This window comes from Lissotriton helveticus, chromosome 7 (genome assembly GCF_964261635.1).
Source record: "Lissotriton helveticus chromosome 7, aLisHel1.1, whole genome shotgun sequence".
NCBI classification, from domain to species: Eukaryota; Metazoa; Chordata; class Amphibia; order Caudata; family Salamandridae; genus Lissotriton; species Lissotriton helveticus.
In genome coordinates this window covers 134,566,445-134,580,581 of record NC_136068.1, presented here as the reverse complement: position 1 = coordinate 134,580,581, position 14,137 = coordinate 134,566,445, and the positions used below count along the sequence as shown (strand labels likewise).

The 14,137-nt window shown below is 42.2% G+C and overlaps 1 protein-coding gene across 1 annotated transcript in view; it reads right to left on the bottom strand.

The window, feature by feature from the left end:
* TBC1D20 (TBC1 domain family member 20) overlaps window positions 1-14,137 on the bottom strand; it is a 90,203-nt gene that overhangs the window by 32,136 nt on the left and 43,930 nt on the right. Inside the window, exon 6 of the mRNA XM_078651728.1 lies at window positions 4,361-4,502. Coding sequence (XP_078507854.1) covers window positions 4,361-4,502 — 142 coding nt within the window. The remainder of the gene's footprint in view (window positions 1-4,360; window positions 4,503-14,137) is intronic.

The following is a 14,137-nucleotide window of genomic DNA, read 5'->3' as shown; positions in this document are numbered from 1 at the left end:
TTGCAGCTCCAGGAATATTTGCAAGGTCCTACAGTAAACCTTACCCAGGGCTTGCTAGGGTTGTTGCCATCCAATTGGACGCCTTTGTGTCACATGGAGCCTATCTTTCACTGTTGTCTCTGCGGTCAATCATTTTTTTACCTCTAAAAAGGGACATTTTGATAAGCAAGTTACTGATGTTTTCATGAATTATAATAGACTTAAGCCTGGCACCCGTCCTATTTCTTTTTTTTTTTTTAATCTTTTTTTTATTAATTATATCACAAGAGAAAAAATATACATAGACATATCGGGCGGCAATAGACGAGCAGAAACAGATCTGTGGACGGGCAAATAAGTGACAAAACAATACACAGCATACGTCACGGTGATTCAAATGACGCTCGAACCAAAAGCAAGCAAGTAGAGAGTAATGTCAGCAAACACCTCCCACCTACACCCGCCCATCAGAAGTACAGGATACAAGGAACAAACATGAACACCCGAATATGGTATGAATAAGACTCAGGAGAATACGCCACAGCTCTTGTGAAGAGAGGAAAGGGGAATAGAAGGTCATAGAAAATAACAAAGAAAAATAAAAAACCCCACCCCCCACCCTACATCCCTGCCGATGGCTACGACCCAACCCCACTAGCAGCGTGTCTGTCGCCCCCTAAACTACACCCCAAGGAAGGGAAAAAGTTGGAGGAGAATGCAACTTCCCCTGCCCCGCTCGCACTAAGCAACACAAAATCGGATACAAACAGTTCAACGAATTGAGAACCGAAAGAGGCATTAGAAAGACAGAGCATTAAAGCAACTCCTTATCAGCAGCTGGCCGGGGAATCTGTCCCACATCATACGTAAAAATTCAACCCTGCCCCGCTTTAACACGCCCGTTGGTGCGTGACAACTGGACATTCGCCCCATAATACCATGTCCAATGAGCAAAGTTAACAGGAAAGCAAGGCAAAGCCAACACCATGTGAGGGTCCTGCGACAGGGAAACATCGAAACACAACCAACGATCGTCAGAGTTCAGCAACAAAGTACCAAACCAGCCCTTCAGATCAGGACGCCGCCAGGGCGATGAAGAATAGAAGGCCATGTCAGCCGGGCGCAAGGGCGGTGCAACTCGAATGGGCAAAGGCGCTGTTTTGTGGAAGTGTTCCGCCCGCAGTGTAGTTCCAGGCCCCCCTGCGTTACTCATGTGATCAATCCGGAACTTATACTCCACACCAGACGGAGCCCCACCTTTAACCAACTCCAGGCGTGGAACAGTAAACCCTGGCGTTGGCGCCGAGCCGCGAGCGGCGCTAATAATCACAGGATCAACGTGACTCCCGCCCGTCGGAGGGGTAACAATGGCGTCCAGCTTTAGTCCAAGTCCTCTGACTCCTCCCACCCAGGCAGCATGGAGGGAGCCAAGAGCAACAAAGAGGTCTCGAAACGTGGGCTCCATCATGTGGTTCTGGGCCAATCTCTGTCTCTCGGGACGCAGTTCCTCACGCAAAGCGGCATCCAACGCCAGATCAATAACAGCTGGTAGAAGAGCCGCGGTGGATCCACTAGGCAGGGGCCATCACCATTCTCAAAAAATAAGGGCAAGCTGCCATAGTCACCATGAACGTGCGCAAACCATCAGTCCCTGATGCCTTTTGCGAGACGCTGGCAAAAAGGGGCGCTTTGTGACACAGGAGACTGTTTCAGTGTTGAACCCTCCGAGTGCATGTAAAAGCAGCAACCTCTGCTGCACTGACGACTGGCGAAGCAGGGTGCACAGGTCTGTTGCAATTCCAGCCTGAATGGTGGTGTCGTGCCCAGCCCAATATGGCGGCCCCTTTCTCCACCGATCCACAACCGCCAGGACAAAAACCAGGATAAAATCGTGCGGGTGCACAATGAGGGATTACTGAAGTATGGTAGCCGTGGCTGGGTCGGCGCTCTTACCCCACCTCCACCAGCACAGGCTCCGTGTCGTCCCCCGCAGGTCCGTCTGGCAATCGCCTAGGCCCGCACAGCCACGTCTTCAATTGGCAGCGGTAGCCGGCGCCAACCTCCAGCACCTCCGCACGCAGCCCGACTCTGCCACGGTCCGGATAGCGAGGAGCCCAAGACGGGTTTCCAATAACGCCAGGACACCGGAGTCGCCGTCAATCATGCCCCAGATCCTCCGGCGTCACATCGTGTCGTCCACAAGCCTGTGCGAGCGGGAGCAGGCAGGATTTAAGCAGGATAAACGGTGCGGGCAGCAGAGCTCGCTGTCTAAGCGGCCATTCCGCTGCCCGGCCACCCGTCCTATTTCTAAATTATATTTTGTTGGCGTTTTGGGCACCTTGTTTGGTTGGATGAGCCATGGTCATCAGAATAGAGCAGTATGGAGTATTCTTTGTGGATCACTTCTATTCCCTTAGTGTTTGACAGCCCTTGAGCAGTGTAATATTAGTTTTGCGGTACAACCTACTGATCAGGTTACCAGTGAGGGTTCACCCTCAGCATCACCTTTTGTCAGAAAGGGCAAAGATATAATTTCCTCTTAAGTAATATGTTTGCAGAACGGCCTTCAAATATGTCAAAATGTTTCCTATGTTAAGGATGTCATACTTAAATATGGCTGGGTTTGAAAAGGACTTCTTGGTTATGGTCTTGTTTCTTCTTCTTTTTTTTGGTGTTTTTTTTGTGAGTGCCTTCTTGTCCTTCTGCCATATTTTCTCAATTCTGCTAATGAAACTGTATTTGCTGGTGGGAGTTCAAAAAATGTAGCTCAAATGCAAGGTGAAACATTGGTGGCTACCAGATTTACGGCTGCCTTGGCAGCTGATGCAAGTAATAATGTATTGTATTGTATTGTAATTGCATTTATATAGCGCTTACTACCCCTGACGAGGCGTCAAAGCGCATTTTCGGCGAGTAGCACGCTACTCCGGGACCCATAGAGGATTAGTGTTGAATTAGTATAGTGAAACATGCAAGTACATTTGAAGTGGTGGATAGGTTAGTCAGTTATTTGGATTTGGAATGATAGCAGAAGGATTGAGGAGGAAAAAAGGTTTGTATTTATATAGCGCTTGTTACCCCTAATGGGGTATTGAAGCACGCTACTCCGGAAGCCCATAAAGGATTAGTAGTGAATTAGTATGGTGAAATATGAAAGTAATCCCAGTGGTGGATATTAGTCAGTTATTTGGAGTGAGAAGGATAGCGAAGGGATAAAAGGGGAAGAAAGGTTTGCATTCATATAGCACTTGTTACCCCTGATGGGGTGTTGAAGCACGTCACTCCGGAACCCATAAAGGATTAGTGGTGAATTAGTATAGTTGAATATGGAATTTGAAAACTGAACATGTTAGTCTGTTAAATTTGATTGAAAAGGATAGTGGCTCAGCAGGTGGCGCGCAACAGGGTCAGTAGGGTTCAGTCACGCCCCCTGTGGTTAAATAATGCAGCAATCCTAGCCCCTCACAGAGACAGAGAAGCAACAGGACAGGCAGTGGTGGTAGCAGGGCAGAAAGAAAAAAAGATGGCAAAGCCGACTGTGGCCAAGCAGCAAGGCTTAAGGATTCACAGGCTGCCATCGATATTGGCAGAGTTGGCGTGAGCTCGATGATAGTGGGCAGGGACCAAGGGAATGACCATAACAGGGCAGCAGAGGCAAACAGCGCCTCAGGAAGGTGGGCAAATTGGTCTGTAACTAAATCCGTTCACAGGTGTATTTTAAAGGATGCAGATTTACTACTTTTTGAAAAATATGGCTCATAGTTTGTTACAAGGCACACTGCCATACAGAAAAATGAAACATTCACTTCTCTTATTACTGCATATGAAATTGTCGTTGTTCTTCATCTCCCTTCTTCACTACAAGGAGGATTGTAGGATTTGAGACACGGATTACTTCACTTTGCACTTTAATGCCTGCTCCATATTTTTTGTCATACGCATATGATTTTCTTTCTTTCCAGTCATCATGGTTCTCAATTATATATTACTCTTTCAATTCTCTTCAAATTTGTGTACATTTATTGTACTATTTCATTAACTAATTTTGTTAAAGTGTTTTAGTGACAGCACAATAGATATTTAAATCCATTAAACAATAGGGTATTTGAAGTTTAATCTGGAATCCTGCAACACTGAATTGAGGGCAATCTATGACATGAATGTGAAAAAGTAAGTACATCTTTTGGGCAAGTCTATTATATGTTCACTTTTATTACTATGTTATTAACATTTAATAATGCAGACGTTTACAAGAAGCCTGGTTACACATCAATTCCATGTGCCTGGGAGTCGCTTCTCATCCCATGCACATACTTCCCAACTCCTTTCCTTCCCTGCACTCACTTTTATGTTTCTTGCAACCAAAAGATTAATTACTTACCACAGCTGCAAAGTAAATGGGCATCAGTGGATGGCAAGCCAGGAAGAAGTCATATAACCGCAAGACATGCCGGAAGTCTGACAGCACGTGTCCAAACCATGTGATCAGCCAGCTAAGCGCAAAGATGGTGCCAACCTCTGCCCTGTGCCATACAACAAAACAAGTGTTAGTAGCTTTTTCTATTTCAGCCATTTTCTTCATCTCTTGGATGGGGCAAACTAAAGGAAATCACATTTTGAAAATAGGGCTCTTTTAAATTTGTAGAAGAAGATCAAATCAGTCAGCAGATCAGGCTGGTGAGTCTGTGTTGCTGCTCCTTCAGATGGGTCAGGAGTGTGGAAGGAGAAGCAGTTTGACCTCTACTACCCCTTATGCACTTCCTGTAGAGACCAGTGAAGGCCGCAAGGCATCCTTGTTGCCAGTGGCAGTATGAGTCAAGCAAACAGCCAAAACTGGGCATTCCTGTTGTCACTAGCACTCAAGTATAGGTAACTGCAATGCAATTCAACCTCAAGATACTTCCATTCCACCCATGTTGCCCTTTTTGTGTTCCAATGACTTTAATGAGTTTTAGGGTTATACAAAAAGGCAAACAGACAAAATATCAATGCATGGTAATGTCAGGTGCTTACGAGCAAGCTATCACAAAGTAATAACCAGACAAACAGTGAAACTGCTAAGAATGGTGGAAGACAATGAAATAAATGTAACATAAGTATAATTAGAAATAGCACAACACCCTATAGCTGTTAGGCTTGCTATGCATTCAAAGGAAAGACGACTAAAATGAGGGGTAGAGTCCAAGAGAATGCATACATCCTAAAGTCTTAATACACCAACCATGTAAGATAATGAACAAAAGAGTAGGAGAAGAAAGAAAAGAGAGGAAGGAAAGCAAAGGAGAGAGCCATGTGAACAAAGAAGGAGGATTTCAAGCCCAACCTGAAACATGTATGGAAGGCCGAGATGCTGGACTTTGAAAGGGCAATAGGGTCTACTGGGTGTTTTGTATGAAGGTGTCCAATTCTCTCCATATGTATTGTGAGGTAATGGGATTACCAGCGGATTTTAACTGAGCCGTGTGTGTGCTTCTAAAGTAGGTGGGCCAGACGAGACGTTGATATGGGACTTCCACTCTAAGAAGATGACCTTAAGGGCAGTGGTAATAAGTAGAGCAAATCCAAGTATGGGAGCACAATTGGAGACAGATGCATATGGACCCAGAATAATAGTTGGAAAATCCAATGAGATGGGCGTGGTAAAATATTTGCACAATTGGGAGGTAATATCTTCCCACTAAGAAGTTAGCAAATTAAGTAAGAAAAGCATTGGTTCTAGATCTCCACGCTCTGATTTGCATGACCAGCAATTGTCCGAGTTCATTTGTTTTAGTTCAAAGAGGCTACTGGAGGTGATGCAAAAAGTTTCGTTTGTGTTAACGATGGAATACATTTGCTTTTAAGTAAATGGGAGCTACTTTTCAGCCAGGTTCCATCTGAAGGAGGTGATTTACCAATGCCAGAGAAGCAGGTAGACCATTTACTCTGCAAGTCGGGGTTGAAATGGCTGGGGGGCACGTGATTTTAGATCTTGGATGCCACATGGTGTCCTGCATGCATGCATTAGAGAGTGGAGAATAAGGATGTCTTTAAAAGAGGTCCTGATTTGAAAATCTGCACTTTGGTGTTTAGGAAATCATAGAAATCCAAGTTGGAAAGGGCATGTTTCTGTTAGAGAGCAGAAAAGCTTAAGGGTTTGGTTTCTGAAAAGAGATTTGCCACTAGGGAGATGTCTTTGCTAGCTGATGTTGGTCCAATTGTGGAGGAAATTGTTGTTTAAAGCTTCTTTTTATTTCATGAAGAAATGGAGTAGGATTTGTTGATGTTAAGGAAAGAGCCTTATCCACCATTAGTAGAGCTTTAATTGTGTCTTTAAATATAATGTTGGAGTGGGGAAAGGTGTAATGAAGCATAGTCAAATTCACAATTAGTGGAAATGGGTGGCTGATATTGTTTGATACTAATCCAAGCAGGCATCCGGATGGGATCCACGTTAATCCATGGCGCCCTGCGCCGTCAGGAACACCATCTGGCAATTATGTTATGTTATTAATACTAGTAGAGCGCACGTTCACCAAAGGCTTCTTGGCTCTTAATAATAGCTGGAGCGATTAAGGCCTAATTAAAACGTAATATCATAAACATGTTTGAATAACCATGTTTTTAACATTCCATTGAAGGGCCCAAGTTGCAATTGAACCAGTTAGGTGGATTGCAGTCACCTTCTTTGAAAGTAAACCTGAGCTTTTAAAGACATTCTGGGTTTCTTCATGCACCAGAGAAAATCAGAGGTCAATTTTTATGTTTAAGATAAAAGAGTGGGAGAGGTGGACAGGGAGCATGCTTACCAGGAAATTGACTAATTTGGGTCACCAACATCTTCAGCGTTTCTAAACTGCCCCACCAAGATATGTTTAGGTGATTACTGAGTCAATGAATCCTTAATTCTATCAATTATTACGTGTTCGTTCTGTGATATGGACTTTGCCAGGTTGTTACAAAACCAAATACCAAAGAGCCCGATATTGATCTTGGTGAATAGGTTACTCCATCACAACTGTGACTGATATCCCATCTGCCGAAATATAAATTCCATTATATCCCAAGGGATTTATATTTTGGCGGATGGGATATGCATAACCGTTGTGCCAGATTAACCCTTCTGCCAAGATCTAAATCAGGCCCTAAGTGTTGGATTAATTTAGATTGCCCTGGAAATTTGGGTTCCCAACAAAGGAAGGGTAACAGTGGATATTTAGAGGTAAGACTTCAGTTTTATCTTTGTTCCAGGAGTAGCAGGAGAAGCCAGAGAATGTATCAATAATGGTTACAATAATAGGCATAGAAATAGCAGGGGATTCTGTGAAGGTTAAAATATCGTTAGCATTGTTGTCATTCTATCTAGGACCCTAATTCGATATTCCTGATGTATGCCCTTATGTGGTTATAATAAATAATATCCTTATAAAGGCATAAGAATCATATCCATATTTAGTCGTAGCCCATGCAGTCCAAATTAAGCAAGGCTACTTCCCCAGGCTCCTAGAGAGTACAACGAGTTCTCTAAACAAACCAAACCTCCAGCAACCTGGGAATTCCCCATGCTTTTGTTTTGATTTGTCCTAGAACTCCTGTGAGCACTGTAAGAACGGCCAGATCTTAGTGACATCTTTATTGACGTCTTATGTCCAACCTTACGTCAAACCCGGCACCTTTCAGGTATAAATATACCAACGTTGCCTTAAGCAAACACACGGTGGTTTGGAGCAGAGCGGCTATCTACTTGCCCGAGAGCCCAGCTGATGCGAGAGCCCACGGACGCCGCCCCTCCCTTTTGACGCACTGAGAAAGACGCTGTCTTTTTCTCCAGCCGAGAAAATCCAGCTCCGGTGTTTCCAGATACCCTTGCGGGTTGATGGGATATCGAGTCCTGAGAAAGAGATACCAGACCTCCTGCTTTCCATTACGCAGGTACGGAGCTGACTAAACACTTAAGAGAATTCTTGACTCAGATTCTTGGCAAAAACCAACTTAACTTAAACTGCTACTTACTTACTCCTTCCCACGAATTAGGCTTAGGTCAGGTACACCGGGGTAGGCGTATTTAGAAGCACCAGTTGAGTACGTTAGTCAATGTATATATGTATGTATATATTTTATCCATTTTAAAGTATCATATGGATAAGAAACCATATCAATGCTTTTACAGTATTATTTCATAATACTCCTTTTACTGTACGCACTTTACTTTACTATAAATATTGCAATTGTGGCAATTCATTTCTCTTGCATGAGAAAGAAGACTGCTCAATAAATAACACGTTTTATTGAAAACGCCCGTCTCTCTTTTCTCTGCACTCTGGTGAAACTAAATATGCACGATTGACTGAGTAAAATAGCTGTCTATTGTTTTCACACGACTCTAGAGATACACTCTTATTCTGAGGGAGCAAAGTTGTCATGTTTTATGGTTGTCAGAAACGAATCACTTCTTGTCTAATCAGGAAAGTTAACTCCTTCTTGAACATTCGAGAAAGTTTCTAGTGATCTCTGAGCTAGCTGGCAAAACTAATTAAGTCTAATATAGTCAGTAGAGACCTAGTCGACCTCAGTCCTACGTCTACACTGCTGTTTATATTATTCCAATGCGCAGAGCCTATTGGGAATATAGGAACTACACTACAGCATAGGCAGCCATTTTGAAGTCCATATGCTCGTATTTTAGGTTTGCAATTTCAATAGATTTGTCTAGCATTAACAGTTAATAGATCTATGGCTAGAAGAAATTACAGAGGGGAGAGCGGTTCAGCCCTCATAGGTGCCTTGTTGGAAGGCAAAAGAAGCCGACATAGCTCCAATGATTTGAATTCTCGCAGAAAGGTTAGAATACAGGGACATGACCATTTTAACGTAGAGTTTGCCTACTTTATACCTAAATAAGGCAACCTCCAGGTACAGCCAAGAAATCTTGCTTTCTCTGCACCATCTTTATAGTGGCAGCTGCAAGAGAATGCAGAAGAGATGGTCTGCCCTTGATAAGATCCGTCTGAGTAACATGGACTAACTTGGTGATCAAGGGTGCTAAGCATGTAGCTAGAATTTTAGCACAGATTTTGGTCTCCATACTAATTAAGCAGATTGGTCTGAAATTCTGTGGTTTGGAATGACCATTCCCGTCCTTTGGTATCACTACATTTGTGGCCTCAGCTGTAGTACCAAGACTTCCTTGGATGAGGCAAAGTAGTTCAGAATGGATTCCAAAGGGTTTATTATCATAGAGGCAAATGTTTTATAGAAACTGATGGGTAGACCATCCGCCCCTGGGGCATTGCCAGATTGAATGAGGTTAATTGCACCCTGAATCTCACTTCTCTCTATCAGCTTGTTTAGAGTTAGATTATATGAGGCAGAGACGGTTTTCATTGGAAGAGTCTGGAGGAATTTTAGGCATACCTCTTTGGGAGTGGTTATCGAGGGAGTTCATAGCTTAGAGAAGGATTTCTGAAACACCTTGAGCATATCAACCTTTTTGTTTTTACTGTTCCCTGACGGTCTTTAATTCTCAAAATTAAGGTTGAGGGGAGAGGATGTAGCCTTACAGCTAGAGCGGTCGTCCTCAAGGCCGGGGAACCAGGTTGGAGTCTCGGCAATGACGCTCAACATCCTGTGATTCTGGGCAAATCACTTAATCTCCCTGTGCCTATAAAAAAAATTAATATGTCTATATGTAACAAAACTGGTGCTCATGTAAGCGCTCTGATACCAGATGGCTCGGGTCTAGTTTGCGCTATATAAAACTCCCCCATAAAAAAGGTGCAATTTATTTTAAATGTAAAGTAGGCTGCTAGTGATTTACCAGCTTTATTCAGGCATAATATTTTGACCTTTCTGGCTGTGATCCCATAAGGGGGCACCATTACTAATTTTCTTTTTGTATTAATATTTAAGCCCTATAAGTGCTGCTAAGGCTGAGGACTCTTTAGAGTGCCTGTATAAAATTTCTTTGACTTTAATACCAGCCGTTAACCTGTCCAAGGATGATTTTATTTTTATATTTTACTTAACATTTAACTTTTTGATCACTTGGCCTCTAAAGAAACTTTTCAAAGTGTCCCATAGCGTGACAGGTTAAGAGCCCGATGTGCTATATCTCTAGTATGAACAATGCTAGTTATTATGTACATCTTGCACATCTGAATTGTTCTCTAGAACCTCTGTGATCATATGCCATGTACGAAATTCAGTTGAGGTGGGTGGGGAGCGTCGCGGGGGTTGGAGCCTTAATAAAAAGAAAAATGGCAGCATGGTCAGAAATTGTGATGGGTTCAATCCTGGAGGACAAGGGGTCCTGTAGGAGAGAAGTGTCTACTAGTGTGTAGTCAATTCTCGAAAAACTGTTGTGTGGGGGAGAGAAAAACAGTGAAGTGGTTACCTTGGTTGTCGTCATACTACGAGGTCATGAAATGTACATAGAGATCGCATTGCTTGGTTTGCTTTAGGAACTCTATATATATATATATATATATATATATATATATATATATATATATATATATATATTTGAAGGCGGAGTTTCTGTCTAAGATAACACCGATCAGTAAATTGATGTCACCTCCAAGAACAATTCGAGCATTAGATGGTACTAGTGCTGGTTTTGCCAACAGAGTGGAAGACAATTGTGGGTCATCACAGTCAAGAACATAAATATTTACAGCATATAGTTCAGCATCACTGTATTGAAGCAGAGTAAACAACCACCTTCCATTATCATTCTGTCCAGAGGCAATAATGTTTTGCCCAGAATTTGAGATTAAGGTGAGCACACAATTGTTCTTAGCGATTGCCCCCGAGCAGGATAGATCATTCACCCATCCACTGTGCATGGATAATGCCTCTTCATAACCAATGCTGATTTCTTGGAGAAACACAAGGTCTCCTTTAAGTGAGTGGCGGGAGTCAGTAACCTTTATGCGCTTCACAGGGTGGTTAAGGCCTTTGATGTTGAGATGACTTTCAATGCAGCCATGTGTTGGACGGGCATAGCAATGAGAAACAACTGTTTGGTGTAAGGTGCAGGAGAGAATTTCCCCAGCAGGCAGAAGGGGTGCCACACATTCAGAGGAAACATAGAAAATACCTAGTTAGACTGAAGAGGGAGGAGACAAACATTAAATAACCAAAAATGAATGTTCTCCCTTGAAGCAGGGAGATAAGCCTCGATGAGATAAAGTGCAGTGAATCGAGCAGTGGGGATTTCATGCAAGGGGGGTGGGGGGGGGGGGGAGAAAACCCTCTACACCTATATAAAATAAATAGGAGTAGGAAACAGCCTAGAGTAAGATATCTGGTTTGATAGAAATGACTGTTTCAATTACAAAATAGAATACTGAACATCGAAATACGACATATCCTTTATAACACAAAAGGAACAATAGATCCACATTAGTATCTGGGAGGGGCTTGGAGAACTGTATTAGTATGTTTTATACGCAGCTTCAATAGGGACCAAACACAGACAGCAGATAAACTAAAACTGTTAGGTTACAAGTTGGGCAGCTACGTCAACCCAGCAGTCAGGGTAGCTAAAAGTATGAAGTTTAACATTTAATTATTCAAAGATATGCGACAATAAGTGGTAAACCCCGCTTTGTCACCTTAAACCTGCAAAAGAGCGAGCATTACTTTGGCAACAGAACAGTAGAGTCAGAAGGCCAGGAGGTGAGACAAAGTGGTTGGAACAACTCAGTATGTTGACCTGGTAATATGGTGGGCAGGAAATGTTCATGGACTGATGAAATAACCAACATATAGTGAAATAATGGTTAGTGGGCACTGACATGGAACCACCTTACACCTTCAGAAATGACATATCAGTTTTGATGAAGATGATTACATCATATGTAATATTGTCATAACTCAGGTAGATGGAGACAAAAAGGTTACATTATACAAAACTGAAGATGCTCAGAGAGAGTACAAGGTTGAACGATGTACTATTAGATGCTATCATCCTATTGCATAACTGTACAATGGAGCAGTGATAAGCCTATCTAGGATTGTAGTTGCTATAATCCATGCAAGATTAAAATGTGTTAACTAGGAAAGTCTGCAGATAAGATTGTTCAGAGAAGACATGTGTTTGGCCTTTGCAAGCAATCTTCAATTTGGATAGACCAATGAAGAGGTGCCGAATCCCTTTGTCTGATAGGTTTTTCCTGAGGGCCAGAAAGCCTTTCTTCTGATGACTGTAGTCCCGGTAAAGGCTTGGGAGATGGAGACTCTGGAGCTTTGCCATAAGAACGACTTCAGGTCTCGAAAAATCTACTCACTCACTCGCTATGATGAGTCAGATTTTATCAGGTCGAGCTATTTTCAAGACCTACCGGTCTATTCTGGTGAGTGAACTTAAGCTAGAAAGGAACATGTGCTCTGTTCATTCAGCAAGTAAATGAACAATAAAGATACCTTTAAATCTTGTTTTTATCTTGACACATTTGCGGTCTGTTCAAGAACAGAGGTCAAATGTCAGTTTGTCTTTTTAGGTCTCGCCTAGGCAGCGCTTGTACGGTCTCTTCGAGACATGCTGCATTCAAGATATGGGCATAAAGCTCCGCACATCTTTTAATTGGCTCCTGTCCATGTCCTTTGTAAATGTGGCTTTTCATTGGTCAATAGGCTTAGTAGTCCCTCCTTAGTACCGCCTTGTCTCTTCTTGTAACCTCCCATGAGGACACCCCCTGTTACATGTGTTGTTACTCTCTAGGTTTTAATTACAGCCTCAAGGCACTATTTTCTTAAATGGCTTCAGGCAGGACACACCCTTGGTCCTAAACTAGGCTGGCAGTGGTTACTTCACTCGCTAGAAAATATCACATTTATATGAGACAGTCTATAAATTTCCCTTCATCAGCTCCACACAGAGTACAACCTAACCCAAAATTAATGTAATAATTCTTGTCGTCACATTTCAAAGCTACTAGTTGTACATATGGACATATCTATTTGAATGTACTCGTAATATTGTCTTGCATGCAATGAATTATGGGTAGGGTGTATTTAACATATCATCTGCAGTGTGCAGTACCATATGGGACCAAAAGAGGTCCCCTTTTGGCCACATATGATTCTGCACCCTGCAACATGGCTAGGTAAAAAAACACTGCCATTTATAATGCCAAAAACTCCAACTTTTTAGACATGCAGTGCTGGTTCCTTGCTCACTAGGGACCTCTAGGAGCAGCTTGCAGTACTGCACCGAGACATGCAGTGCTGGAGCCTTGCTCACTAGGGCCCTCTAAGAGTAGCTTGCGGTACTGCACTGAGACATGCAATGCTGGTTCCTGGCTCACTACGCAAGCATTTGCAATGCACTAGGTCTTGCATTACTGAGATATTGACTTTGCATTATTATTTGCAACGCCAATACCTCAAACTATTAGTAATACAAGACCTATTGCATTGCAAATGCTGGTTACTAATTGATTCTAATCTTAATGGTGTTTACTTTTATTTCCCTCACTACAGTCAGATGATTTTGTCAAGTGAGCTGTCTGACAATCTATGTGAAACAAATGTCTGTAGGTTGTCAGTTTCTTTCTAACACAAAACATTTAAATAGCTTGTAAATGAATAGTAAAATCATGTCAAAATATATCAGGAATAATGAAGGCACATTTTTTACATAATTTAGAAGTGTGATGCAAAGAATTTAATTGGAGAAAAACAAAACAGGAACACTTTACTTGGTGGTGTGCGAATGACAAATATTTGCAAAAACTCGATTTACAAACATTATTGTTTGTACACTACTTACAAACATTATTGTTTGTACACTTTATAATTTTATCAGTAAAACCACATGTCACTTGGAAGTATTGTGGCTATTTCAATCGAAAAAGTGCAAATGACAGTGTGTTACCACTTCATGTTTTAGTTATATATTTATTAAAAGTGATCGTTTTGAAACATGATTTGCGAAACATTCTTGCCCCTGCCCTGATAACAATGCTGTTCATGAACTAAGAGACAAGTCAAGGGTCATGTGTATCCTACATGTGGCTAGATTTGCATTATATATAGAGAAATAGTTTACTCTATTAAATCAAACAGACATATTCAACTCGCATATTTGAAGGTGCTCTCATATGTGACAATGAAGCAATTGGCGGCTCAGAAAATTAAAATATTTGCCCAGTATCGCATCATTTTTAACCAGTTT